At 62.3% G+C, this 26,472-nt stretch overlaps 10 protein-coding genes across 10 annotated transcripts; 4 read left to right on the forward strand and 6 right to left on the reverse strand.

The window, feature by feature from the left end:
- Positions 1-1,174: 1,174 nt before the first annotated feature.
- On the reverse strand, positions 1,175-1,430 carry THITE_2033836 (uncharacterized protein; the record flags this gene model as incomplete). The annotated part of the gene is made up of 2 exons (XM_003648651.1): positions 1,175-1,233; positions 1,325-1,430. Coding segments are annotated over 2 exons (165 nt in total), but the record flags the coding sequence as incomplete, so codon positions are not given.
- A 476-nt stretch (positions 1,431-1,906) lies between these two features.
- THITE_57424 (uncharacterized protein) lies at positions 1,907-3,234 on the forward strand. The gene is made up of 3 exons (XM_003648652.1): positions 1,907-2,178; positions 2,274-2,397; positions 2,472-3,234. The coding sequence occupies exons 1-3, from the start codon at positions 1,963-1,965 to the stop codon at positions 2,792-2,794; spliced, it is 663 nt and encodes a 220-aa protein (XP_003648700.1). The 5' UTR covers positions 1,907-1,962; the 3' UTR covers positions 2,795-3,234.
- Positions 3,235-3,282: 48 nt separating this feature from the next.
- THITE_107944 (uncharacterized protein) lies at positions 3,283-4,476 on the forward strand. The gene is made up of 2 exons (XM_003648653.1): positions 3,283-3,621; positions 3,730-4,476. The coding sequence occupies exons 1-2, from the start codon at positions 3,399-3,401 to the stop codon at positions 4,173-4,175; spliced, it is 669 nt and encodes a 222-aa protein (XP_003648701.1). The 5' UTR covers positions 3,283-3,398; the 3' UTR covers positions 4,176-4,476.
- A 9-nt stretch (positions 4,477-4,485) lies between these two features.
- THITE_2106463 (uncharacterized protein) lies at positions 4,486-6,782 on the reverse strand. Its single transcript, XM_003648654.1, has 4 exons — positions 6,554-6,782; positions 5,540-6,385; positions 5,299-5,470; positions 4,486-5,225 (listed from the first exon to the last, which is right to left on the reverse strand). Exons 1-4 carry the CDS (start codon positions 6,639-6,641, stop codon positions 4,793-4,795), a joined length of 1,539 nt encoding a protein of 512 aa, XP_003648702.1. The 5' UTR covers positions 6,642-6,782; the 3' UTR covers positions 4,486-4,792.
- A 1,248-nt stretch (positions 6,783-8,030) lies between these two features.
- THITE_2106467 (uncharacterized protein) lies at positions 8,031-10,153 on the reverse strand. The gene is made up of 3 exons (XM_003648655.1): positions 9,955-10,153; positions 8,638-9,850; positions 8,031-8,556 (listed from the first exon to the last, which is right to left on the reverse strand). Exons 1-3 carry the CDS (start codon positions 10,034-10,036, stop codon positions 8,241-8,243), a joined length of 1,611 nt encoding a protein of 536 aa, XP_003648703.1. The 5' UTR covers positions 10,037-10,153; the 3' UTR covers positions 8,031-8,240.
- A 1,132-nt stretch (positions 10,154-11,285) lies between these two features.
- Positions 11,286-12,205, forward strand: THITE_2125046 (uncharacterized protein; the record flags this gene model as incomplete). The annotated part of the gene is made up of 4 exons (XM_003648656.1): positions 11,286-11,418; positions 11,662-11,767; positions 11,817-11,844; positions 12,023-12,205. 4 exons carry the CDS (start codon positions 11,286-11,288, stop codon positions 12,203-12,205), a joined length of 450 nt encoding a protein of 149 aa, XP_003648704.1.
- A 1,310-nt stretch (positions 12,206-13,515) lies between these two features.
- Positions 13,516-14,660, reverse strand: THITE_2106469 (uncharacterized protein). The gene has a single exon (XM_003648657.1). The coding sequence runs from the start codon at positions 14,653-14,655 to the stop codon at positions 13,819-13,821; it is 837 nt and encodes a 278-aa protein (XP_003648705.1). The 5' UTR covers positions 14,656-14,660; the 3' UTR covers positions 13,516-13,818.
- Positions 14,661-16,006: 1,346 nt separating this feature from the next.
- THITE_2106470 (uncharacterized protein) lies at positions 16,007-21,026 on the reverse strand. The gene has a single exon (XM_003648658.1). The coding sequence runs from the start codon at positions 20,865-20,867 to the stop codon at positions 16,230-16,232; it is 4,638 nt and encodes a 1,545-aa protein (XP_003648706.1). The 5' UTR covers positions 20,868-21,026; the 3' UTR covers positions 16,007-16,229.
- Positions 21,027-22,122: 1,096 nt separating this feature from the next.
- THITE_2106472 (uncharacterized protein) lies at positions 22,123-24,567 on the forward strand. Its single transcript, XM_003648659.1, has one exon. It carries the CDS (start codon positions 23,627-23,629, stop codon positions 24,452-24,454), a length of 828 nt encoding a protein of 275 aa, XP_003648707.1. The 5' UTR covers positions 22,123-23,626; the 3' UTR covers positions 24,455-24,567.
- A 33-nt stretch (positions 24,568-24,600) lies between these two features.
- On the reverse strand, positions 24,601-26,287 carry THITE_2152701 (uncharacterized protein; the record flags this gene model as incomplete). Its single annotated transcript, XM_003648660.1, has 3 exons — positions 24,601-25,351; positions 25,599-25,940; positions 26,045-26,287. 3 exons carry the CDS (start codon positions 26,285-26,287, stop codon positions 24,680-24,682), a joined length of 1,257 nt encoding a protein of 418 aa, XP_003648708.1. The 3' UTR covers positions 24,601-24,679.
- Between the last annotated feature and the right edge of the window lie 185 nt (positions 26,288-26,472).

Raw genomic sequence — 26,472 nt, forward strand, 5'->3', positions numbered from 1 at the left:
TTGGCGTCGATGTAAGTGGGAATTGAAAGTCCTAGAAGGTGACGATATCGAGACGTATTCAAACACATTCATACGAACAAGCAAGATGCCTGGTGCATGAGGATGACAATATTACGGCGCCTCTTTCATTGCCAGACCATAACCCGCTGCTGGGAAAGGGTCGTGGACTTACTTAAGGCCTGCTCTGATTACTTCTTACATACCCAACCGGTTCAGCCTCAAGACTGCACCCTTGATCGGATGGCATGGGCGGCCATGACCCTCGGCTGGATGGGAAGCACCAAATACGGCGCAGAAGCAAAAGAAGCAAACCGTATACAACCGCGCGGACTTGATGTTTTATAAAGGCCAACTGCCATCACAAATGCTCTTGTCTTTCCCGCAGCACCGAAACGCCTTTGACGCCACCGCCACGGTATAACCCTCGAAAATCGCATGGTATGTACAATACCTCCCGCACACAATCTAATATCCACGCCAACCCAACCGGGCCCGCAACAACACCGACCCTATTACTCTGGCTACCCATCTAACCACCAAAGAGACGACCACAAAACCTTTCAGTCCCTCATCATCTCTTATCCCCCTGCCCCGGCCCACCAGGGAACCCCCCCGGCGGAGGCGGGAACGGCGGGAACTGGCCTCCACCCGCACCACTACCGCCACCACCACCACCAGCACTACCCGGCGGCGGCGGCGGGAAAGGCAGCCCACCGGGCGCGCCAGGCGGCGGGAACGGCACGGGGAACGGCGGCGGGGGACCTCCCCTCCCACCCGCACCACCGGCACCAGCAGCAGGCGGGAAAGGCGGCACGGGGAACGGCGGGGCGCCGGGCGGAGCATTAGCGCCGAAGGGCGCAAACGGCGGCGGCGGGAAGGGAGGCGGCGGGGCCGAGCCCGGCGGTCCTCCCCCCGCTGGTGCTCCCGCTCCTGTTGCTGGTGGTGGGGCGCTGCCAGGCGGCGCGGGGAAGGGCGGCATGCCCGGGATGGGCGGGAACGGCGGCGGCGGCATGCCACCTGGGAAGGGCGGCGGGGGGTGGGGCATGCCGGGCATTCCGGGCATGCCGGACGGCGGGGGCGGTGGCATGCCACCCGGACCGGCCGGGCCGAGGCCGAAGTTGCCGCCGCCCGGCTGGTTGTGGGGCAGCATCGGGTTGGCGTGGGCTTGGCCTTCGGCGGCGTAGGAGGACGTGATGGAGTCGATCACGGATTGGGCTTTTTCGTGGCCGATTTCTGTGTTTCGGGGAAGGGGGGCGCAAGAGTCAGTAAGTGGGTTGGAGGTTGCGAGGGGGGAAGGGGAAGGGGGAGGGAAGGGGGGACGTACGTTGGTAGTAGTCGACGACGTTGCGCAGATGGTTGCGGCCGTTGTTGTGGGCCTTGCGCACGCTCATGGAGTCGTGCGTGAGGTAGACATCGCAGTAGTCGCAGAAAACTAGCAGCAGGTGTTTGTTAGCATGCGATAGATATGAATACACAGGCACATACGCAATGCGCGCGACTGCAGATTCAACGAGTATCTCCTAGGGTATGATGCTTACATTTCGGCATCTTGGCGGTGTGGTGTCGCGAAGGATCGCGGTGCGCCGAGACGTGGTGGTGTGGTGTGCTCTGCGATGTTCGCGAGTGGAAGGGCGACTGTTGAAGAACCGTGTTGTTAAAAAGCAGAAGGTGAGAGTTTCGCGAGGCTGAGAATTCGATTTCGACCCGACGCGGTCGGTGGGGCAGCAAGCAAGGCTGGAAGGTTGAGGAGGGCCCACAAAAGCCCCCCAGTCCACTCCCTCGCTGGTGGGCAGTGGTGGTTGGCTGCAACAAGCAGAGGTGGCCCACCCGACATGCTTGCCAGGGGCAAGCGACAGCTGGCAGTTTGCTGGAACTGCGTCTCATGTTCACTAACGTCGGGAGCGTTCGCTGCTCTGCCCCCATCACACACGACCCCGACTCCCGCGATACAACCCGGCGGCTATGGCTCGTCTACGATTGCTGCTGCAGCACGTCTGCAGCTTGCTACTGCTGCTGGCCGTCGGCGCGCACGCGCTCAAATTCGATATCCCGGCGGGCACCGGCCACGACAGGCACTCGCGGCGATGTATTCGCAACTTCGTGTCCAAGGACATGCTGGTCGTCGTCACCGCCATCGTTGACGGCTACAAGGGCGATGGCATGCAGCTCAACATGCACGTGAGTGCTGGCCAGGATGGCGTAGCCGCAACATTGGGATGCGGGATGCTGGATGCTAGATGCTGGGAGGCGGATGCTGATGCCGAGGGCCACAGATTACCGACGCGACCGGCAACGAGTATGGCAAGCCCAAGGACATTGCCGGCGAGCAGCGCACCGTATTTACCTCGCACGCCGACGCCCCGTTTGACGTGTGCTTTGAGAACATCCTGACCAACAGTATGTCTCGCACGGGTTGGACTTTCTCTCGGCCCCTTCTACCTGCTAACGCACGCCCCCTCCCCCCACCGCAGCTCGCTACGTCGAGAACCCGACCCGCCACGTCGAGCTGGACATCGACATCGGCGCCGACGCCAAGGACTGGTCGGCGATCCAGGCGACCGAGAAGCTGAAGCCGGTCGAGACGGAGCTGCGGCGCATCGAGGAGATGGTGGCCGAGATCGTCAACGAGATGGACTACCTGCGCCTGCGCGAGCAGAAGCTGCGCGACACCAACGAGAGCACCAACACGCGCGTCAAGTGGTTCGGCCTCGGCACCACCTTCCTGCTGATCGCCCTGTGGGCCTGGCAGATTATGTACCTGCGCGCCTACTTCCGGTCGAAGCATCTCATCTAGGGTACCTCGCGGACCTGGGCGTGGGCGTGGGCGTGGGCATGGGGCTGGTTCTCTGGTTCTAGACTGGGCTGGACGTGACTTTACAACCGCTGGAGTTTTGCACGAACCGTTACGCAGGCGGGCACACGAAATTATGATCTCGGTATTGTACGGATACTACGTGGGTATCTCGGGGTGTCGGACGGAAAATCGGCTGCATTGGGATCTGGAGCAGTGTAGCCAGGGCGGTTGATACATGAATCAGCAGGCCAAATTTCCCTGCAGATGTGGTCTTGAGCTGCTGCGCCAAGGGACGTCCGCGGCGCACCGGGTAAGCCGAGCGGTGGACCGGAAGTTTTGTCCCCACAGCTTTCGGCCTCGGCCCAGGGAGCGCACGCCAAGCGATTCGGCACGCGGCGCCGTTTAGTTCCGTACAATTTACCTACCTGATTTTCGCAATGACATCTTAGTCCGCAAGTTACTGTGTACCGTACGTCTTCACAGCAATTGCACTACAGCGGGACATCCTCCACAATCACCAGTGTATTCCGGGGAGATTTCCGAATATACAACTGCCGCAAAACACACAGACAAACAAACGATGTCCACCTCACTCCGCCCAGCAATGCGCGCAGCCCGCGCCGTTGCCCGCGTCCGCGCCCGGCCATGCCTCGCCGTCGCCGTCGCCGCCAACCGCCTCTCCTCCTCCTCCTCCTCCTCCCACCAGCCCCAGCCCCCCTCGCCCGCCCGCGACCTCGAAGTCGGCGAGCTGCAAGGCGCGCAGTTCAAGATCGAGCCGCTCCGCCGCGAGGGCGAAGACCTCGCCACCATGCGCGCCCGTCTCCTATGTGCGTTTTTCCCCTATCCCTATCAAACACCACCCTTTCTTCGGTTCACCAGAGCTTCACCTGACCCATGATGAAGACCTGAAAAACTGACAAAAGCGAGAGAGACAGACCAGTCCCGCAAGCGCGGCACGCTCGAGGCCGACCTGCTGCTGTCCACCTTCGCGTCGGCCCACCTGGCCCGCATGCCGCCCGCCCTGCTGGCCGAGTACGACCGCTTCCTGGACGAGAACGACTGGGACATCTACTACTGGGCGACGCAGGACGAGCAGCAACCAAGAGGCGAAGGACAAGGACAAGGACAAGCAAGCGGTGCAAGCGGTGCAGGCGGCAGCAGCGGAGCTGCGCCAGCCGACCCGGCAGCGCAGCAGCAGTCCCCGCGGCCGGGCGAGTGGGCGCAGACGGTGGGCACGTTCCGGCCGGCGTACCGACCGGTGCCGGCGCGGTGGCGGGACAGCGAGGTGCTGCGGCTGCTGCGGGCGCACGTGGAGAGCCGGCGGGGCGGCGGGCGCGGCGGGATGGGCTTCATGCCGCCGCTGGAGGAGTACAAGATTTGACATGCCTGCCCGGGAGGCAGGAGGCAGCGGTCGAAGGGAAGGAGAGGAAAGGGAAGGGGGTGGTTTCGTGGAAGGGCGGGCCGGGGCCCGCAAGGTGGAAAGCTAATGTATGATACGGTGCCCTTCCTGACGAAGGGAAGTACGCAGACAGGCGCGTTGGTGTATGATACTTTAACCTACGCATGCTCGAGGGATAGGAGCAAGCAACAAATAGAATCGGCGTCGGCAGGCGGGTATCACAGAGCGCACCGTCCGGGCAGGGCCCTTTCTTGCCTTGCTGGTATGCCTGGGTTCAGAATTCACATTTTGCTCCCTCCCTCCGGTTCCGTCCTCTCTGTGCCTGGGGAATCTCCGATATCTCTCCTATCCGAAAATGCCGCCAGAGCCAGGTCCGCCGAAGCCGCCGCCGAGTCTCTGTCCGCCCGTGGAAACGCCACACCATGAATGAAAACCAGTCTCCGCTATGCCACCGTCAAGAAAAAGAACACAAACGGAACACAAAACCCGAGCAATTTCGTATTGTGCAATATCATTATGTCGTGCCAACCCCTTAGCAGTCCCCACATCAGTAGAAGCAAGGCAGGAAAAAGTTTAGGTTAACCCGTCTGCTCGCGCGGCTACCCGCCCTCGGGCAAGATGCGGCCCAGACTCCTGAGCACCTCCATGACGGGCATGTCGCGGGTGCCGACGGCGCTCTTCTCGCGCTGCTCGCGCTCGCGCAGGCGCGCGGCGCTCAGCGCCAGCACGGCGTCCGCCTCCCGCCCGGCCGTGACGACGCGCATGTCGAGCTTGTGCACGCTGTCGGCCAGCTGGTCCACCTTGAACTCGAGCGCCGCCTGCGCGTTCTGCAGCCGCGAGCGGGCCTGCCGCTTGAACGAGTTAAACGCCGTGTCCGGGCTGGTCAGCGCGGACAGCATCTTGGCTTCGTCCTCCTCGAGGAGGGCCGAGTCTGGCAGCGGCGCCTTGCGCGGGTCTGGGTCGGGATAGAGCGGGTCGGGCGTCGGGAGCGGGGCGGCGATGGCCTGCCAGGCCTTCTTTTGGGCTTTTAATCTGCGCGCCCGGGGCGGGTCAGTACGGGTGCAGGGACGGGGGAAACGAAGGCAAAGGGGGTTGGGTTGGTTACCTCTCAATCCTGGCCTCTAGCTCGGCGATTTTGGCGTCGTAGTCGACGTTCCGCGGGTTAGGCTGCAGCACAACAGGCACTGGCGGTTTGGGAACGTCTTCGCGCGTGAACCAGTCCGAGAACTCCGACCGTGCCCCGAAGTCCTTGAGCAGCTGATCTTGTATCGCCCGTGCTAAGTGAAACAGCCCTTGTCAGCACCTCCTCGTCCTCGACGCACAAACTTCCCCAGTTGCTCACCCACCTCCTAGGATCGCACTAGAACCCCGGCTCCCGTGCGGCGGCTTCTCGCTCAGCGCCCGCTCGCCACACCAGATCAGCAGCTGCTTCATGCGCCGCGGCTCGCTCAGGCCCTCGGCCGCGATGTACTTGTAGAACTCGGCCGGGTCGACCTCGCGGTGCGGCAGCGCGCTGTGCCCGCTGTCGATCAGCGAGCTGGCCCGCCGCCCGCGCATGCCCAGGCTGCTGCGCCGGCCGCCGCTGGCCCCACCCTTCTTGCGGAACTCCTTGTTGCGGTTGATGATGGGCGTGTCGCTGAAGGGGAGCGGGATCATCTGCGACTGCGAGGACGGTCCGGGCATGTCCGCCCGCGGTGTTGCTTCTTTGCGTCCCGCGGGCCTTGGTTGTTCGTCTTCGTTGTCATGGTCCTCTTCCTCCTCTATCCCTTCGTGCGCCCCATTCGGTTGAGCCGATCTGCCCTTTCTTTGTGGTGGCCTCCTCTCGACGGTCGTCTCACGCACTTTTCGCCGCGCCTTCGACTTGGGCAACGCGACATCCTCCTCGATCGGCGGCGCCGCGGGCGCGTGGTCTAGGCTTGATTTTCTTTTTGATGTCCTCCTCGTTGTCGCTGTTGCTCCTGCTGCTGGTCGGGGCTGCGTCGACGGCGGCTGTGGTGTTGGCGCCGGCGGAGACGCGCGCCGTTTCGCTGCCCCCTTTGGTGGTCTCCCTACACCCCTCTTCGCCGGCGCTGGTGCTGGTGCCGGTGCCGGCTCTGGCTCCGGCTCTTCCTCCCGGACTGGCGCTGTCTTTACCCTCTTGGACCCGCGCGTGAACAGAAAGTCGCCATCCTGCTCATCGTAGACCGCTGCAGCTGCCGAGGGCAAGTCAGCTCCAGCATCCTTCCGCTTCCTCCCCTGAGGCCCTGCCGCGGGCTGCTGCTGCTGCTGCTGCTGCTGCTGCTGCTGCTGCTGCTGCTGCTGCGGGTCCCACTGGCGAGCGCCCGGCAGCGGCCGCGACGGCAGGAGGGGCAGTGACGTACCCGCGAGGCGTTTGCTGTGCCGTCGCTCCGGCTGGTTGCTCATGCTCAAGACTTGTAGCGGCTGGCGGGTCCGTACGAGAGTAGTCATGGGTAAGGGCGGGGCGGTCGGCGCATGAATGCGATAGCCGCGACAGTCGCGTGACGCAGAGATGGTCGGGCGGCGCTGGGGCAAGCAGCCGCAAGAAGCAGGCTTCGAGGGTCGTGTGTGCGCTCCGTTGTCGCGACGGGCTGACCAGCGGGGGGCGGGGGAAAAAAAAATGACAGTCACTCGCGTCACTGCAGGTCGAATCGGGCCAGTGCGAGATTCTCGGCGGGCAGAGATCGGGCGGTCCAACGCGTCAATTCGAGCGCACCTGGCGTGTTGTTTCGCGTTATCCGGCTTTGCGATGCGCCGCCGAGAGCGCAGGCAGAAATTGGGCGCCTATGAGATGCTGTTTAGGCGATGTGAAGGATCCCGGTCCCCGAGAAGGCGCTGCGAAGTGGGCTGCCGGATCGCGACGGGAAGTTGCTCCCCGGTTTGTTTACGCAAGTACGGAGTAACTGCTCGTGGCTGCAGAATGTGGCACTTGACGCTTGGGCCACCTCGCTGTGTCGGCCACCACTGCATGTCTGAGGCTGCCAAGCCATTCCCGTGTAATTTACAAAGGTAACGATACACTGACTCTATCCACTTCAACGTACGGACGATTACGGCAGTAACTTTGGCGTGCCAGGTTCCTTGCTGTTGCTCTCATCATCGAGGCTTTGTTCCCATGTTGGAACAGAAAGGACGAACCCAACGCCTGTGACTCGTGATGACCTCAGGCCGGTGTTTATATGGGATATGGGGTTGCTTCATCCGATGTCCTGGTACTATGATAGTAAGATGGCCTACTGATTGTGACAGGCAGAAGCCAGGATGAGACATGCTTGTCCTCCGCGGTACGACAAAATTGACGGCTTCCATAATGGGACGACTACGCAGTACAAGATGACCGCCGTGAAGATGGACGACACCGGAACCCAGCCAGGTGCTTTCTCTGCCTATGTAGAATCCACTGAGCATGGACGCACCCCAGGGCAGCGGGATTTGGAAGATACCGCCCTCCGCAAAATAACTCAGGTACTGATCACGCACCTAGTCGAGTGGGTGGTGGATTTGATGGACATCCGGCGCAACACGCCCTCTCCGGGACCCTCCAGAAAGTCAACTCATGAGGGAGAGCGGAGGAAGCGCAGTCGCGGGGGGGAAAGAGATCTCGACGGCTGTGCTATGGAAACCCATTAACACGGCTGCGCGGGCAGAAAGTTGATGGCAGGCCAGTTCCAGTTTGTTTCGCGCCCGCCTCACCAGATAGAACGTAGCCCGCTTGTTTGTTGCCTCGTACACGTGTGATTACCTTACACGCAAACCAAGGCACCCCGTTAAACGCCGGCAGAGAAACCGCCTCCCAACCCCCCACCCACACCACACCCTCTTAGCAATGTTTTTTTCCGTAAGACAAAGGGGAAAACTCCCAAGCAACAAAAAAACGGGTATATCCCTCCTTCGACTCCGTTCCTCCCCGCACCTAGCCATTACCCTCAGGGAAACTTACAACGACTCCGAGATTTCCGGAGGGCGGCCCACCTCCGCGCTGCCGTCCGGGCTCACGCGCGGAGAGCCGGAGGCGGGAACACCCCCGGCTCCACTCGGGCCGTTCTCAACCTAGGAGAACCGCCGGTTCATGGCCTGGCCGGCCATGACAGGCTGGCCCGAAATGGCCGGGGGCAGGCCGTAGGGGTTCATCTGAGGGTTATAGGGCTCGAGCCCCTGCTGCATGATCGCGTGCTGCACGTTCTGCTGCTGGGTGATCGGGCAATCCTTATGGGCTAGGAGCAGTGTCTTCAAGCTGACCACTTCCTCGCGCAGGTGCACGATCTGGTTGGTCAGGCTCTCGTTCTCGTTGGAATACGCTTCCACTTTGTTCTGGAGATTCGCCAGCCATTGCTTCTTCCGTTGACGGCACTTGAGCGCAGCCACCCTGCAAGAAGAAAAGATAAATCGTCAGCCCGGCCCGTTGTTGCACAGGTCAGTGATCCAATCTGCTAGCCTCGAAACGCACCTGTTACGTTCGAGGAAGTTTCTCCGCTTCTCCTCCTCCGTCATCTTGGGCTTGGACCCGCTGCTGGCCTCTTCTTTGCCATTCTTCGTGTCGTGCTGCTCGTCTTCTGAGCCTCCATTTTCATTGCCGTTGGCCGCAGCCGCACCACCGTTCGACTTGGTTTTCTTGGCCGGGGGGGCCTTGACGGGGGCGTCCTCGGCCTTGCGGCGCGAGTTGGCGGCCGCGCCTCCCGAGCTCCGCTTCCCTCTCGAGCGGGTGTTGGGACGCGCCACCTCGCTCTCGTCCGACCCCGCACTTGCCTCGCTGGCACCGCGCACCGAGCTACCAGTGAGCGACGGCGCCCCATCCATCTGTGGGGATGTGTTTGTGCTCAAGGGTTGCACGGCCGGAGCGCCCGAGGGGTCGGCGTGGGGTTGCACCGGCGCAGGCGGCGGTGGAGGGTACTGCGACACAGGGCCCGGTTGAGTGCTGTTCCGCCCCCGAGCTAGCATGAAGAGCCCGTTCGCCGCGTCGTTATCATGCGGGTCAAAAGGGTCGGCCGCGGCCTTTGGCTCGGCCTTGGGAGCCTGGCCACCGCCAGGCATGTCTTGCGGCTGTGACGTGGGAGCTACGGGTAACGACGACGGTTGTTGTGCATGGGCTTGCTCGCGCTTGGCGGCCGCTGCGCTGAGCGCAGTTCGGTGAAAGTCGAGGGTGCCCGGCGTTGGGGCGGGCCCGTTGATCTGGGCAAAGAGTGCTTGCGAGTTCGGGCTGGGCGCAGGGAACATGGAGCCGCTGCCCCCAGGGGTCAGGCCCGTCCGCAGCGAGGATTCATTCGGCGTGGGGAAGCCGCCGCGGATATGATGCGTGTCGCCGAAGTAGTCGTTGGTCGGGCCCGAGAGCATGGCTGGACTCAGGGGGCCGGTCCGCAGAGAACCAGCGCCCCAGGAAAACGGCGTACTGCCGGGGAGGAGCGAAGATGGAGATGTGAGCGCGGCGACGGATGGCAGCTTGGTGCCGCCGGGGGTCTCGGGGGGCGCACTACCGCCGAAGGACTGCTCAAAAGGATTCGGCTCCAGACTCAACGATCCAGCAGCCGAGTTGAAGTAGTCGGGGGTGTTTCCTGACTGTTGTTGCGCTGGACGAGGCGGAGGCGGCAGCGTTTTGGCCGGCTCGACGCTGGCCGGCTCCTCGGGTTTCAGGGGGGCGTCACGGTTGGTATCGGACGGGTTGTCTGGAAGCAGAGGAGAATCAGCGACGACAACGTTGACCCAATCAAATGAAGTCGCCAGCAGCACAGCGGAGCAATCAAATCAAAACGGTCGCTGATGCGCGCACCTTGTCGGGGGGGAGACGTCTTGCTGGGTTGCGTTGGCGATTTAGAGGCACCACGGCCCGCAGCTCCAGTGGGCACGCCCATGATGTAAATCAGAGTCTGGCAGCGCCTCAGAGTAAGACCGAGAGCGAATCGAAGGGAAATCGATGGGCAAGAGACGATGAGGTCATATAAATGCCTATATAAAAAAGGTGTGCAGCTGCGCTGTGTTGCAGCTGTCTTCGCTGTGGTGCCGTCTGGCGTCCTTGACCTCGTCCTTCGCACGCGTGCGTCGTGTGCTGGTGTGCACTGAGTAGCGTGCGTGGGTGGAAAAAAGAGTTCAAAAACGGGGGAACGACGTCAGGTATGACGTTCGCTTGGGGGGGGGGGGGAAGGAATGGCAAAATACATAGGCTGTCTTGTGGGGCCAGCGGTCTGTGCGCCTACCTCCTCCGGGAGCAGAGTGCAGGAACGGTCCGGCCAATCCTGGCAAAAATCAACCGCTGCTGCTCTGATCTGGAAAGCCTTCTGGTTGCGGCGAAAGCGCTGGCGGGACTCTTCCAGGTTGGATCGAAGCATGGGTTTCTCCCAAATAACTTGCGTCTCTTCCTCCGTCCACCAGACACGGGCAACAACAATTACAAAGCAAATCCGAAAGCGTGGTTCTCTCTCGGCCGGGTCCTTCCCCAGACGTGCTTCGATGGCCTGTTGCTCCTGCAAGGTCCAAACTCGGCTGTTTCGACTGCACACGAGCGAGTTTTCCCGCCCGGTCAGGCAAGGGCAAGACACTCGTTGACTTGCAGCCATCCCCATCAGGTCGGCCTGGAGCTGGCTGAAAGTCAGGTAGTATAGTTGTCATCTGAAAACAGCAATTCCGCACGTTGCTGCGCACGGTGTGAACGGACCCCACCTTGGCTGCGAAAAGGGGGAACAAATGGGCGGTCGTCGTTAAAGAGGTCCCGCCAAGACTAATTTCGGAGACTGCCGCTTACAAGTATTTACAATCGCAACAGGGTGAGCGGGGCCACGACGACTTCGAGCAACATCAACAACGAACAATCGCAAAGACTCGTCGCAACAACTTTATACAACTTTATAAAACCTCAACCAAACTAAAAAAAAAAGAAAACCGAGATAACCTGTACTTTAACTATAACCCGTATCCTAGCTATAACCTGAACCCTAACCAACGGGGAGCTGGCGCCGTCCCCCGTACCCCTAGCGAACTAACCGCTTGAACACCTTGGCGATAGTGCAAACGCCTTGGCGATCGGGGTTGCGTAAAAACGTTGTAAAAACATTGCCGACAATTGGCCGAAATTAGTCTTGGCGGGACCTCTTTAACGTCTACCAAATGGGCGATCCGCAATGGACGGAGCATGTACCCCAGCATTACATGGCCGTCAGCAGGAAACCAGCCGATGAACACGGAGTTGCAGACCGGCGGCGTCCAAACCCCGAGCTTCACGCCTCGGACGTTCTTCAAAGTAGGTAGTCTCGCTTTGCTCACTTTGCTCACTCATACAACAAAAACAATAAACCGGATCCTTCGACCCATGGACAGTACATTATGACTCCGGCTGTCTCTCAGCGCAACTCGACTTCTCCTGTTGTTATAGCGTTACCAGGTCTCAAGGCCGGGGGCGAGTTCCGGATTTCTCAGCCGCCCTTTCCTCCTTTACCAGGTAGCTAACGTTAGAAGTTATTACGGAAGTAACTGTATCACACAGTTCGATGTCTGAAGGAGACGGAACTCGCATGCCATGCACGAGTTCTTCAAACCCCAATTGCCGTCTTCCGCCGCCTTGCCCTCAGCGCACAAAACTCAGCTACGGAGTAGGTCAACAGAATTGGCTCTACCTTCCCAAGATTGGCTACGTTCTAGCCTTGATGGACGGATGGAGGACCGGATGGTGTGTGGCACTTGGATCGTTTGGCGGTCGAGAACGCAAAGCAAAGCCGGACAGAAACCACCGTGCGAAAGAGCCGCTCCATGTCAGGCGGGTGGGGCGCCCGTGGCAAATCCAATTCCCAAGCGAATCACATCGCGGCAGAGGATATTGCGTCAGCCCAGGCACTGTGCAATCCCAGTTCGCTCTGACGAGTATCTGCTCCCGGGCTGGCTCATCATCCCTGCTCGCAACGCTCTCGGACGTGCAACACCCGCTCGCGCTGGCTTTGCAAAGGAACACAGCCGGTCCGCTCGATAGGCGGGATTTCGCGGTCAGTAGGAAAGCAGAAGCCTTTGGCATTCCCCGAAAGGCGGGCTTTTGAGCGTTAGTAAACTACTGTACATCGAATTTTGAGATTCCAGGTGGAAAGCTCTGACTGCTGCTTCTTTCCGGCGTCGGGATGAGAAGAGAGAAGGCGCACGGGGCGGCAAAGGCTTACCACTGGACAACGATGACGTAACTTCGAGGACCAGCCGGGAACGGCGTGTGGGGACGGGCTGTTCCACCCGTCTTCTGCCAACTGACCAACCGCCAATCGCGTCTCCCCACCCTCCAGGAGAGTCCAAGCACTAATCCGTACTCCGTCATTACCAAGGAACAATACGCCGACGCGTGCATACACAGTAGAACGGCTTCGGATGGCACAGATGGGAGATATATGGCCAAGTTGATAAGTCTTCTTGGACTTTTGCTTCCGTCAGTAATTCTTTCTTAAAAGCACTCTGGGAACCAACACGTGAGCAGCCTTGTCGTGATTGATGCAAGCCCGGCTTCAACCATGACGCACTTTCTCGCAAGGAATGAAAATTGGATGCAGAACCTTCGAGTCCCACTTTTTGTCCGCGCCTTCGCGGCACAGCTCCACTTGCACGGCTCCGTCTTACAGTGGTAGTTATTACGAAATCACAAGCAACGGAGAAGCGCGTTCGCTGGGCATAGAGGAAAGGATGTCAGCAGATGTGAAGGTAGAAAGGCGCCCGCGTCCTTTTTCTTTTATTTTGTTCTTCTTAACTGGAGCACTTTTACAACAGTTGGAGCTAAAATTGCAACTTTTCCGAGACCGAGTCTCCGTAGGCTGGGTCCTAAAACGGAGGCCCCAACGAGGAGCCAGTGGAAGAAGGCGTTTTCAAGCTTGCTTTCCACTCGGTTCGCGCCCCTGCATCTGCAAGGCCTCGATCTAGCCAGATTCGGAAAAGCGTGTCGGCCATGATTGGCGGCTGGTCTTAGCGTGTGGGGGACAGACGTTCCGGCTCCCCGAGTCAAGCTTCACGAGCGGATCCCCCAGGCTTGACTCCTTGGGCTCGCGCGCCCAAAATGAGCCAGCGACTGAGGCGCGTATCGGCTTGTGTCGCAGAGCAGGACGCCCGACTGTCGGGTCGCTGCCCGCACTCACCCCACGCTGCGGGGGAGTGTACACCACCTACACGACAGGACAGCACACTACTGTAGTGTAATCCGTACCCGAGACAGGCTGCGCGGCGTTAGCTTCGGGAGCATCCGGCAAGCGCCAGCTCACGCGATGCTGCTGGGCCGCCGTGGTGCACAGGGACAGGTCTGCCGGGGAACTGGAGCGCCCAATCCGAAGTCCGATGCGCCGCGGTTGTGCCACGAAGGCTTGAGAGCAGAGCCGCCAGAGCAGAGCCGCCGACGTCAGCGCGGGTCTCGTGCAAGTACATAATGCAGATAATGTCGTCGGTTGAAACCATTCACGTTAATCGCAGTGCATACCACCCAAGACATTTCGTACATATTGTGTCGGAACTTTTGCCAGTCAGGAAAGGGACACGGCATCTCGGAGCGGAAACGGACTGGAAATCACAGTCCATTTGCGACGATACTGGAGCAAACAAACAACACTAACCTGGTAGGTGGGACAGAACGCATGACTAACGAGTCAACAGGATTATCATACTCTTCTGTGTACGACTCCAAAAACTAGGCCCCCTCCTCCTTCCCCTCCCCCGCAGCCGGAGCCGCAACCACGCCGGCAACGGCCGCCGGCCTCACGCGGAAGCCGAGCCGGGGCGCATGCACGCGCACGCCGGCATCCGTCTCCCACACGACCTCGTCCGGCCCGAGGCCCACCAGCCGGCCGCGGTCCCGATGCGCAGCCCCGTAGTCGGTCGGCCACACCTCCACCCAGCTTCCCCTGCGGAGCCCGCACGCCCTCGCCAGCGGCTCCGTCTCGTCCACTCCCACCTCCTCCTCGCGCTCCAGGAACCCGCTCCGCAGGAGTATCCGCGCCGCCTCCTCGCCGCTCACCCGCCCGGCCCGCACCCGCTCCTTCGCCGCGCCCACCGCCGCCTGGAACCGCGCCACCCACGCGTAGACCCGCGGGAACGCGGCGCTGCTGATCTGCTGCGCTGTGCTGGTGGTGGTGGCGGTGCTGTCGCCGTTATCGTCCACGTCTGACAGCATGCCGGGTATGCCGGTCATCCAGTGGAACGGCCAGACCGCTTCGATGTCGGCCAGCGTGGGGCCCGCGTCTGCCGCGCCGCCGAGCACCCAGGCCCGCCCGTCGGCGAGCAGGGTGTGCTCCAGCAGGTCGAAGGCGGCCTTGACTGCGTGGAGGGCCTCGGCGCGCTGCGCGGCGGCTTCGGCTTCTGCTTCGGCTTCGGCGCCGACTTCTCCTCCTTCGGCGCCGTCATCTTGCGCGTCATCTCCTCCTCCCCCACCATCACCACCATCGCCATCACCCTGCCGCCGCCGCGGCGCCCCATCCCGCGCAAAAAAGAAATCCCTTCTGTCGCGCCGGAACGCCGGGTCCCGCATCAGCGGCAGCGAGCGCGGCAGCAGCGCCGCCGCGCGCGCGAACAGGTCCGTCGCGGTGGTCAGCACGGCCAGCAGGCGCTCGAGGGCCGCGGCGTCGGTGCCGGCCGGCGCGCCCAGCGGCGGGCGGCAGCTCGCGCTCGCGCTCCCGGCCGTGACGGCGCCAGCTGCAGCGGCGGAGGACTCGAACTTGCGCAGGATCAGCCGCGTGTCGAGGTACACGTCGCGCCCCACGGCGAGCACCGGGATGCGCCGGTAGGCGATGCCCAGCCGGGCTAGGTCTGGACGGGGGAGGATCGGCGGTTGGATCTGTGCCCCGGCCACGGGTTGTGATCTGGTGAGCGTGCTTGCGGAGAGAGTCTCGGGGTGGATGTGTGTGTAGGCTTGCTCCAGGGTGGGTGACCGAGGTAGGCTGTATGGCGGGGGGAAGGGGGGAGGGGAGGGGGGGGTTGGAGGTGCGATGAGGGAAGGCGAGAGGGCGACTTACACATTCCAGGTAGGAGATGCCGCGCAAGCGGAGGTACCATACTATGCGGCGCGCGTAGGGCGAGAAGGGGTAGTGATAGAGAATGATGGGAAGCTGGGATGAGGCGGAGAACTCCATGGTTAGTGCTCCTGTTGGGAGCTTAGAGCTGCAAGAGTTGAGAGTTGCGAGGCGTGAGAGTTGCGAGAGGTGAGTTGCAAGAGTTGAGAGCTGCGAGACGTGAGAATCGCGCAAGCCCGGCAGGCTCAGACAGATCCTTCCCAGTGTTGTTCGGCTTGGGCAGTAGTGGTGTCGTGTCAAGCCGACAAGTCGTCGATAAAAGTCAACATTGAGCAAGCCCCTGACAAAATGTCAAGCGCGCCCTTCCCCCAGGCCTCGGCTTACACCGGCAGCGGGTTGCCGGTTTCGGAATCCAGTCGAGTGCGCCCCCCACCGGTCTGCACCACACACGAGGCTTGATTCAATGTCGCTTGTCACACAGAGACAGCCCCCGAGGATGTTGAGACAGCTGTCTCTGCATAGGCGGTGTATGTATGAAAGAAAATCGCTAGTAGCCTGCAAGACACCTCCGTTGCGCACGCCCAAGCCACAAGCGCTCAACATCTTCTTAGACCTTCCCTCCCGGTTGGGTCGCCACTCTAGCCACATCAACCGCCACCACCATGAACAATAGCAACCTGAGTAATGCTCATGTTATTTCCTCACTCGATGGAACTAGGCCTAGCAGTAGCAGTGACAACCGCCCGACTCTTCGTTACGTTATAGCGCCACTCCATCCCACTGCATCCCGACATCGACTGTCCACAATGCATCATCCCATCGTAACGCATCCAATGCCAACGTAACCATACCGCTCAACCGCCGAAACATCCCATCTCGCTTTCCCTCAGGCAAAATAGCACAGCACAAACCAAACCAGACACGCAACAACGCGCAGCAGGCTAAACGTGAACAGTGCTATGCCTGTCCCGTCAACAGCCCGGAACAACGACAAAGCGCACGTCATCAGATCCCGCCCAGTCTGGAAAGCACACTGGCCATGGCACCACAACAGCACCTAGAAGCACAAGTAGCAGCAGCAGCAGCAACTCATTTACCGAGCGGTCGTCGTCGTCGCGGGCGTCGGGAGGGGCATCGCAGGAGAAGCGGCAGCCGGCAGTGGCTCGGCAGACGCAGCAGGCGTGGCAGAAGCCGCGGGGGCCAGCATATCCGCGACCGGCGACGGCGTCTGGGATCCAGCGGCAATCTGGTCAGTGGTCTCTCCTTGGGATGACGTGGAGGCAGACGTGGTGGCGGCTGGCGCCGGAGCTGCGGCGGCAGGCTTCGCCGGCATCGGCGTTGCTGCTGACTGGGATGGGGACGACGGCGCAGAGGCGGAACTTGTCCGTACCTGCGTTTGTGGTGTCGTCGTCGTCGTCGTCGTCGTCGTCGTCGTGGTTGGTGGCGCCGGGGTCGGTGCTGGAGCTGAAGTGGCGGGCAAAGCCGGTCCTTGCGGAGGGTGGGCCGTTGCAAGTGAAGGCTTGCTATCTTGCGATGGGGGAGGGATCGAGGCGGGGGGCGCGGCAGGTGCAGCCAGCGTGGGCTTCTGAGCAGACAGCTGAGATGTCCCCGGCGCAGGTGGCGGCGCGGTTGTTGCAGGGGATGCAGCCGAGGTTGGGGCAGGACCCTGACCAGGACCCTGCGACGGCGGCGGAGCAGAGCCAGGTATTGGTCCCTGTGAGCTCGTGGGAGGCACTGCCTGGGCTGGGTGATGAGATGCGGTTGGAATGGGCGCAGAAGCTGGCGCATTGGGCAAGGAAGTCACCGAAGCGCCGACCGGAGGCGTCGATCGGCTAGGAGTCTGGCCCGTGGCCAGGGATGGAACCTTGAGGGAAGCCTGGACCTCAGCTGGCCTTTGTGCCGGAGGATGTTGCACTTCAGCTCCACCCTGAGCAGGAGCATGAGCAGGCGCTGCAACCTGGGCTGAACCCTGGGCCTGGACGGCTCCTGGAACCAGATTTGGATTCGGGACCGCAGCAGCAGCCTGCGCCACGGCTGAGGCCGGTGACGGGCTTTGAACGGTCCCCAACCCGGCAGCCGGGGGTCGAGTGTGGGATGCTGGAGCCGCGAGAGGCTGAGCCGCAAGCTGCGCGGAAGTCGCGGCAGGACGGGGAACCTGCTGTGCAGCCGCGGCCGCCGTGCTCGGGTTAGCTGCTGCCGGCCCAGACGGCGCTGGAGCCGGCGGACTCGTTGATGTGGAAGGTGAATGTGCGGGCTTCATTCCGGGATTTAAGGGTGCTGTGGAGGACGCGATCGCCCCTGCAGGAGAAGGAGTAGGTGCCTGCGGCCTTGCGGAGACAGCGGCAGAGCCAGGAACTGATGGAGCCGGGGGTCCGAGGCTCGGCCGCGAAGCAGTCGGAGGCGCCGAACCAGACGCGAGAGCCGCCATGGTTTTTTGATGCTCCGTCACCACCCGCTCGATGGCCGTGATGAGGACGTTCTCGGCCGCTTCGTACTGGTTCCTCTCGGTCTCGGTCCCGGGCATCGTGCTGCGGTCGGTGAACCCCAGTACACGGTCCATGGCTGACAAGATCAGGCGCTCCGCATTACGCGTTCCCTTCATCCTGCCTTCCAGAGTTTGGATCATGTTGGCTTTGAATTTGACGAGAGCCTGCAGCAGGCCTGGGTGGAGGGACCGGTTGGCGCCTAGGTTCTTGCTGGTCGACTCGAACACACCGAACACAACCTCTTCGAGGCTCTCTGCTTCCGGGACCATGCTTTCTGCGGTGAGCCCGAGGCCGCGGTGGATGACAGACAAGGCGATTGCCTCGGCCGCCTCGGCACCTCGGGTCCGTTTCGTCAACTGCTCCGTAACTGTCTTCTTAAAGTTAATGACATGCTTGACTAGTTCCGGCGCAACGGCTGGCTTGAGGGCAAGAGTGGCGCCAGTTGCAGCGGGTTGCGCCGGTCGCGGCCCGATAGAGCCGGATGTCGCCGCCTGCGCCGGGGCAGGGCCAGCTCGTGGTAGCCCATTGAACGGACTCATCGACTGGCTGGGAGGGAAATCTTGCCGTGCGGGGGCCTGAGGAGTATCACCTCGTGGCGTGGAACCGCCTGGAGGAGGCCGCGATGTATAGGGCGAGGAATATCCCGTGGCATTCTGGTTCGCTTGAGAAGGACGTGCCGTAGCTGGGTCTGCATATACAGCGGTCGGCGTACCCGCGGGTGCGGGGGGGGCAGGAGCCGAATAAGCATGGCGGGGCGCTTGCTGGGCAGAAGCAGCGACAGGTAGGCCGCCGGGCTGGGCCTGCGGGGGCGGCTGGCCAAGGCCGACCTGGCCGTGGGCGGGAGGATATCCGGTCCGTTGGGGAACGGTGCCCGGCCGATAACCTGACTGCGAGCCAGCTTCAGCGTGGAACGTCTGGGGCGTCGTCGTGGCAGAAGCCGCGTACGGTGGGCCAAAAGTGTGCAGAGCCGCGGGGCGATCGGGCGATGCTGCCTTGCGCTTTTTCCCGGCGTCAATATCGATGCCTGGCACGCGGCTCCAGAGATGCGTCTCCTCATTCTTCCTGAAGGCGTCGTTGCCGATGAGGTTGTGTCGAACGCTGCTCTCCCAGCCCTTGGACTCGACATGGAAGTAGAAGTATGGATACTTCATCTGGATCCGTTTGTATATCTGCTTCAAGGTTAAGCCGCCGGGAGCGGCGGACAAGACTTCGTCAATCAGCGTGCCGTAGTTCTTGGGCGGTTTCTGCCGCTGCTCCTCGGTATAGTCGGCTTCGTTCAGCTCCAGTGGCGGCGTCTTAGGCTTCTCCCGTCGCCGCTCTTTCATGGTCTTCTCGGCATTCGAGCCCTCGCCGTCCTCGCCGTTCTTAGGCTTCCGCGGCTTATACTTGCGCTTCTCCGGCCTGTCGGGCGCGTTCTCGGGCAGCGGGTGCTTGCGAGGCCGGCCAACCTTCCGTTTGACTGGCGGTTCTCCTGGCGGCGGCTGGGGCATGTTCTTCTTGGCGAGCTCCATTGCCGCCTTCCGACGGAGCCTCTCCTCCCTCTTGGACATGATGCCGTTCTTCGGCGGGCGGCCAGGACCGCGTTTCCTCTGGGGGATGGGACCAAGGGCGTCGTACAGCTCTGGTGGCAGCTCCGATTTAAGCGACGGCGGCAGGGCTGGCGGATCCTTTTCGATCGTCTCCATAACCTCGTGCTCCGGTGCCTTTTCGGGCTCTGGCTCGGGAATGTCCTCAGGGGGCTCCGACAGTTCGCTGCCGCTGTCCTCCTTCGCGGGTGGAGCTTCTTCCATCTCTTCGGGGCTTGTGCTCCGTCTCTCGGGGTCGTGGGAGCTCTCAAAGTCGAAGCTCATCTCCTTCCCTCCTTCCGAGTAGCGCCTGCTGGACGAGCGGTCTTCATCGATGTCGACCTCGGCACCAGTCTTGCCGCGGGGGACACCGTTGATGGTGAAGACAAATTCCACATCTCTGATCTGCAGGCGGTCGCCGCTCCTCAACACCACCTTCGTGTTGTAGAGGACATCCTCACAGAAGAAGCCGTTTTTGTGCAGCGGGATGGCTTCGAATACGCCCCGCTTCTGGTTGAATTCAATCATCAGATGTCGTCTCGAAATGGCCTTGGTTCTGCTGGCAATATTCGGCCCAGGAGAGTGGATGGGGACAAGTGGGACATAGTAGGGCGATGGCCGGAGGGCGCTGAGATCTACAGCGGCTGCTCCCGGTGTGTGCGACACATACTGCCGGTTGAGCGTCGGGTGCTCCTCGTCAAGCGGAACTGGCTCGGGCCCAGCGGGCTCGGGCTGCTGAGAATCCCCCGACCCAGATGCAGCGCCACGGCTCGTCTTCCTCCTCTTGGACGGACGCGGATCGTCCTCGCCATCCGACTCCGGGCCGAGCATGCCGCCCTCCTCGCTGACGTACGATTTGCTGAACTTGCGGCCTTCCTGGATCGGAGGAGTTGGGGGCGGTAGGCCCAGCTGTTCGTTTTCCCGCACCTTGCGTTGGTAGGCTTCGAGCCGTCGCTCGTTCCGTCTGGCTTGGGCCAGAGCTTTCTTGTCCCGCCCGATGATGATAGCATATGTGGTCATCTCGAAGACGCCGTCGGCAAACTCGAGCTTCGCGAAGGACTCAAGAGGGGCGTCGGCATGCGGGGTGGTGCTGGGGCCGTCGGGAGCTCGCTGTAGTAAAGGATCGGAGACATCGAGTGCTTGCTGCGGAGGTAGTGACACTTGAGAGGGGCGAACAGTCGACGGGGGAAGCGCCATGCCCTGCCGCTGAGCCGACAGCCGAGCGAGGGCCATCAGAATGTCGGTTGGATGCGGCGAGTAGAGACCGAGGCCCGCACCGGCGGAGGGGTACACGGCGGCATCCATACCCGAGTTGAAGTGCATTGGGTCGGTTATGGCTTCGGGCGCTGCTGGTGCTGCTGCTGCTGCTGCTGTCGCTGGTGGTTCTTCAGGGTCGGAAAGCGCGTGTAAGCGGCGGTCCGGGTTGGAGTCTTGCGCAGAAGCAGCGGGTGCAGCGGGCGTGGCAGTGACAGTGACATCATGGTGAGCGGCGGGCGGTGCGTCGGGCAACACCTCGGGGTCGTACGCCTCGTCGTGCGTTCCGTCATGCGCCGGGGCCACGGAAGGCTCGCAGCTGCCGGTCGAGTTCAAGTCCGGGGCCGGGTCGGTGAGGGGAGAGAAGGCAGGCGGCACCGGCGTCTCGCAGCCGGCGCCGTCGCCGTCCAGCACGGACGAAGTCATCGCTTGCAGAATGGGACAAGCTCCTTCGTCAAGCTGCGACAGGTCGCGCGAGGCCTCGCAGAGCGGCGCAGTGCGAATTCGTTTCGATTTTGCCGAGTCGATCGGGCGACTTTCGAGTTCGAGTCTCCTCTCTCGATCTCGAATCGGGTCCCGGAATGCGCCTGCTGCGCCTGGCAAGGGCCAATGGGCAGGATCGATGGCACCTGGAAGCCTAAATTTTGACCGCCCTCGGATTTCCGTCCCGTGATTGGCTGAAATGCTTCACCTGCCCCACCGTCCCCTCCAACACCCTGGTTCCTTCATCGGTTGGCTCCGTCTGCCACGCTCCATCTTGTTCTCTGGATCCACTCACGCTCATTCACTTCTCAACGTCCGCTCCTAGTCGAGCCGTTCGCACCCGGCCCTCGCCCAGCTGCAGATGCGCAAATGGACGTGGAAGCAGGATGCGATAGCAAACCAGTCACATTGCAGCACCATGCAGTCGATAGTCCATGTACGGATTACGTGCATCAATGACATCCCGTCCCTTTGTTCTCTCATCGCCACTTTACAGTCGTCTCCTCGGGGCAGGTTTCTGCACTTGCTTTGATGTGTTCCGTACTTTCAAGAGCAGGATCACCAGGATAAATCCGTGATATATCTCTTTTTTATTTCTTTTCGCCTGCTGCAAACGTTGGCCGGCAGTCCGAGTTTCAAAGCCGGGCTGCGCTGCCCTGACCGAGTCCCGGCCCGGCCCGGTCCCAGAAAAGGGCCTCCACGATAACTCCACTCTTCCGTGCCGCCCTCGGGCTCCCAGTTCTTCAATGTTTTGGGGCCGGCCAACAGCTGCCCGGCGACCGTCTCTCGGCACCTCCACTGCCGCCTATCCCACCTGCGTTACTATTGTTGTACATGCGAACCGGCCCATCGGGCCCTCGAGGTCTTTGCTGTCTTGGCCTTTCTCTGTGCGAGCCGAGTGGCTCAGCATCTTTGTCCGCTCCTCCATGGGCAGGCTGGCAGCCTCTGGGGCGGTGTTTCCGGCCGGACCCGGGCACTCGGACTGCATGAAACAAAACAATGCCCACGAGCTGGGCCGACACTTTGTTTCGGCATGGAGCGGGTTTGGTGAATCCATCCTGAAAGGACATATATTCAACCCGATCCCGCATGTCAAAGGCCTCCCCCTGGGGCGCCGTGATTGCGAGGTTGCGTTCGCTTGTCCAACCCCCCTTCCCCCGTCCAACTAGTCAACCTCCTTGCGGGATACGCTGGCCAGGGCCGATATACTCGATTTGCTTGTGGACAAAGACACTTCCAGTTCTCTGTGTCCTCTTGCATCCAGCAACCACCGAGTCATCTACGCTGTGAGCTCTCCACCGAAAATGTCTCCTGGAGGGTCGCCCGAGAGCGACGGACCGTCGCCCGCAATGGGGCAGTCTCCCGCCGAGTCGACTTGGCCCTTGCCGCGAAACCCGGCACCTCCAGACGCAGCACCGCCGACCGGGAGGAGAGCTCGCAGGCAGAAACCCGAAGCAGCTCGACCAACGGGAGGGGCCGCCCAGCTACCATCAATCGACACTCGGAGCGCTGGGCAGGAGAGCACCCGCATCAGCGTCTCGGGACGTGCGCCGCAGCCAGCAGGGGACGAGATCCCCATCCTCGTGCCTGCGGCTCTGAACCCCCAATCGACCAAGACAGGCGAAAGAGTGCCGCCACCGATCGTCACCAGATCTCAGCCAGAACAAGCTGTTCCTAGCTTCTCTTTCCCAAGGGCGCCTCCGGTTCGTAAGAACGGCAAAGATGCGCCCGGCCCTACAGAGTACCCTCTTCCAGGGCCGCCGCGCACCGGAGCAGCGGGACCCATCCCCAAGCCGCCAATGCCCGAACCGCCCCGCGCAGGCCCGCCCAGCTCTGTCCCAGCTGTGTCGGGAGTGTCACCTCCCTCCGGTCTAGCACTTCTTCCTCAGTCACGCATGGGGCAGCCCATCCACGATGCTTCACGCCAGGGGATGGCTCTCCCGGCGGAGGAGGGCCCGCTCCCAGAGCAGCCGGGCCCAGCCCCGTCCTTCCCTACGCCCACTCCCTCGAAATCCCCACCGCGCAAGAACACGCCAGTCAGCATCTTACCAAGAAATCAAGATTTCCCGCCGCCATTGCGAGTCAGTAACCTGCCTCCTCAGACAGATCCCAAGGCCGATACGGCTCGTGGCGTGTCCTCCCAAAATCCGACGCAGTCAAATGCGAATCAAACGGAGCCTGCCCCCCGCGTCGGTGAGCCTCGGGGCACCACAGATGCCAACCGGATTCGCAATGGTGGGCCGTCTTCGAGCACCCGATCACAAGCGGACAGGCCTGCTAGGAAGCCTGTGAATCCCTTGGGATCATCGCCTCCGAGAGTGCCCGTGCCAACGGGCGAAACAGGCCTGGCTCCAGGGTTGCTGCCTCCGGGCATGAACCCGCTGCGGTCATCACCCCCCAACCCTGCCCCGCAGCAAGTTAACTTTGCGAGCATTAACCCATTGCGGTCATCGCCTCCGAACCCTCCGTTGCAGCCCGAGAATCAGGCAGGCCTCGAGCCGTCAGTCAACCGGCCCCCAGTGTCGTACTCCCCACCCCGGAGACAAGATACGGCGAACTTCGCACCCGCTCGGGTCGTCAGCCCTCTCAGACCGATGCCCCCGCCCGACTGGGCCCGTCCTCAGGTTGTCAGCCCGCCTGAGTTCTCCAGATCTCGTCCGGGACTCGCTTATCAAGCACCCAGCCACGGACATTCCCGCTCGATGGATTCCAACGCTTCCAGCGACTCAACGGCAAGTTCGGCCACGGCATCGAGTACAAAACCGCTGAACCCGGTCCAGCGGCAGAACACCGGATTCTCCAAGCCAGCACGACAGAACTCGGATTACTCCGGGGAGAAAGCCGGCGCGGGCGGCCGTGGCTATTACAGCGGCGAAGCGGGCGCGTCGCAGACGCCGTACATGAACATGCTGCTCTCGCTGGACAAGATCCCGCGCATGCACAACATCCTGGTGTCGGTGTTCGTGTGGATCCTGCTGGTCGGCTTCGTCATCATGCCGGGCTCGTTCACCAGCCTCAAGCGCAAGCAGGATGGGCAGAGCGTGACGTTCCCTGTCGGCGAGGTCAGCGGCGAGAAGCGCGCCATCACGCCGGGCAACACGGCCGCCATGGTCGTCGGGTTCGCGTGCATCGTGGCCGGCCTGTTCGGCTCGTCATGGCTTGCCCTGCGCTGGCGGCGCAACTACGTGTGGCTGCTCAACAAGCTGTACCTGCCGCTCGTGTTCAACGCGCTCGCCGGCGTGCTGACGACCGTGACCAACGTCTACACCCAGCAGGTGGGCGAGTGGAGCACGCAGGCGATTATCGCCATCGTGATTGAGGCGTCGGTCCTCGGCACGAGCTTTATTTTGTTTGTTATTTACAATTACTGGTTGCTGCGGCGTGTGCGCAGCGAGTATGAGGAGCAGTTCAACTATGGCGATGAGAAGACGATGCGGAGGAGGCGGAAGGCGCAGAGGAGGGTCGGGTTGTTCGCACGGTTCAGGAGGGCGCGCAGGCAGCCGCCTATTGCGGCGGGCAGTGTAGTTTAACGGTGAAGGGGGCGGAGGAGGCTGTTCGAGTTGGTTGAGGGAACACATATACCCGTAGATTCATTCCCTATTTTCCGGAGTCAGGTGAAGGAGGACATCGCATCAGCATGTTAGCTAGACACAAAGCGGCCCAGGCCGGATGCTTTCGGTGTTCATATATTCGTTCTACTTCGTTCTACTGCTACCCAATACTCCACATTGCGCTCCAACGTCAGGGAGCTGCGCCTACCGCAACAATGGCAAGCGCTCGCCCACCAGCCCCCATCTCCCCTCCGCCTGCCTCCTCTCAACACAGTCGGCGGCCCGGTAGGCCGCGTGACAGCAGCACCCCGCCAAGAAGCCCACCGCGTCGTTCTTGAAGGCCAAAATCCCCGCCGCGGTCACCATCATGACCATCCACCGCTCCTGCTGCTCCCGCACACCAACCTCCCTACACCGCCGCCTCCTGAAAAAACCCACCCCAACCCCCTCCCCCTCCGCCACGCTCTCCTCCCACAAGTCCGCCGCCCCACTGTTCAGCCCAGCCCCGACCTTCGCCAGCTCCAGCCCAGCCGCAATGACCATGACGCCCAGCACGCCGCCCGGAAACCGGCGGAGGAACTCGATCAGCCCTTGCTGCCCCCCAGTGTGGTTCTGCAGCAGGCCCCACCCCGACCCGGACCGAGCCCCGCTGCCCCAAACCCCGAGCAACACCTTAGCCAGGCCCAGTAGCACGACGCTGGCGCCGCTGCGCGCGCCGAACCGGTGCTGCGCGGCCAGCCCGCCCGCGCCGTGGCACACGGGCATGGCGCCGGACCAGCACGCGAGCAGGTTCATGGCGGCGACGGACAGGCCGAGCGCGGTGGCGCTCGGGACGGCGGGCGCCGCGGCGCTGCCGTCGTCGTCGTCGTCCTCCTCCTCCCGCCCGGGGGGAAAGAAGCGGTGGCGGGGGAACAGGTCTGCGGCGAGCGAGGCGACGGCTAGGATGGAGTTGAGGGTGGTGAGGGGCAGTTGCGCGAGGGCGGTGCTCAGCGCGGCGGGGGAGGTGAATGCCGGGGGCAGGAAGGGGAGGAGGGTTGGGGGGAAGGAGGAGGTGGTGGGAAGGTGCGGGGAGTCTGGTGGTGGGGAGGAGGAGGAGGAGGAGGGGGGGGGCGGGCGCGGCGACGGCGACGGCAATGCCGAGGAGGAAGGCCAGCAGGGCGTAGGGGAAGCGGGCGGCGCGTTGGGTGAGGAGGAGGAGGAGGAAGAGGAGCAGGGCGGCGAGGCGGCTGTCGAGGGGCGGCGGGGCGAGCCAGGGGAGCGGCAGGATCAGGGCCGCGCCGGAGGTGATGAGGCGGAGGCCGGCGCCGAGCTGGATGCCTTTGATGATGGGCACGGGGATCAGGCGGGCGAGGAGGCGGAGGAGGCCGGTGGCGCTGAGGAGGAGCACGGCAAAGGAGACGAGCGCGCCGGCGGCGGTGGTGACGCGGAGGGGGAGGTGGTTGGCCAGGGCAGCTGCGGCGATGGCCTGGGGGGGCAGAGTCAGAGCGGGGGTCGTTTGTTTACGCTATCTCACTATAACAGGAGAGAGGAAAGAAAGGAAAGAGAGGACAAAAAAGACGACGGGCGCACCTTCATGGGCTGCACGGGCAGCGGGATGCCAAAGACAACGCCCGTGGCGATGTTGAACAGGCCCGAGAAGATGAGGGTTGACGTCAAGTCTATGGAGCCCTGCAAGGCGAGTGCAATCATCAACGGGAGCAGCGTGCCCAGGTCACCGAGGGCGCCCGAGATTTCGGCCGCGGGTGACCGCCGGAGCGTGCGGAGGTTGTACCGGTTGCGCCGGGCGAGCTCCGAGAGGAATGCGGGGCCCATCGTGTGTCTCTCCGGCGCCGGGCCATATAAAAAATTAGAAAAAGAAAGGGAAAACAGGGACAGGAAAAAATTACTCGTAGCAGTGTCCCAGGTGTTATTTAGGGTGGTCAATCGTGTGCAAGTACTGGTGATGTGGGAGGCTGGATGAGGATGAGAGCACGGCGTGGCGGGGCTGGCCGCGCTCG

Source organism: Thermothielavioides terrestris, chromosome 1 (assembly GCF_000226115.1).
Source record: "Thermothielavioides terrestris NRRL 8126 chromosome 1, complete sequence".
Classification (NCBI taxonomy): Eukaryota; Fungi; Ascomycota; class Sordariomycetes; order Sordariales; family Chaetomiaceae; genus Thermothielavioides; species Thermothielavioides terrestris.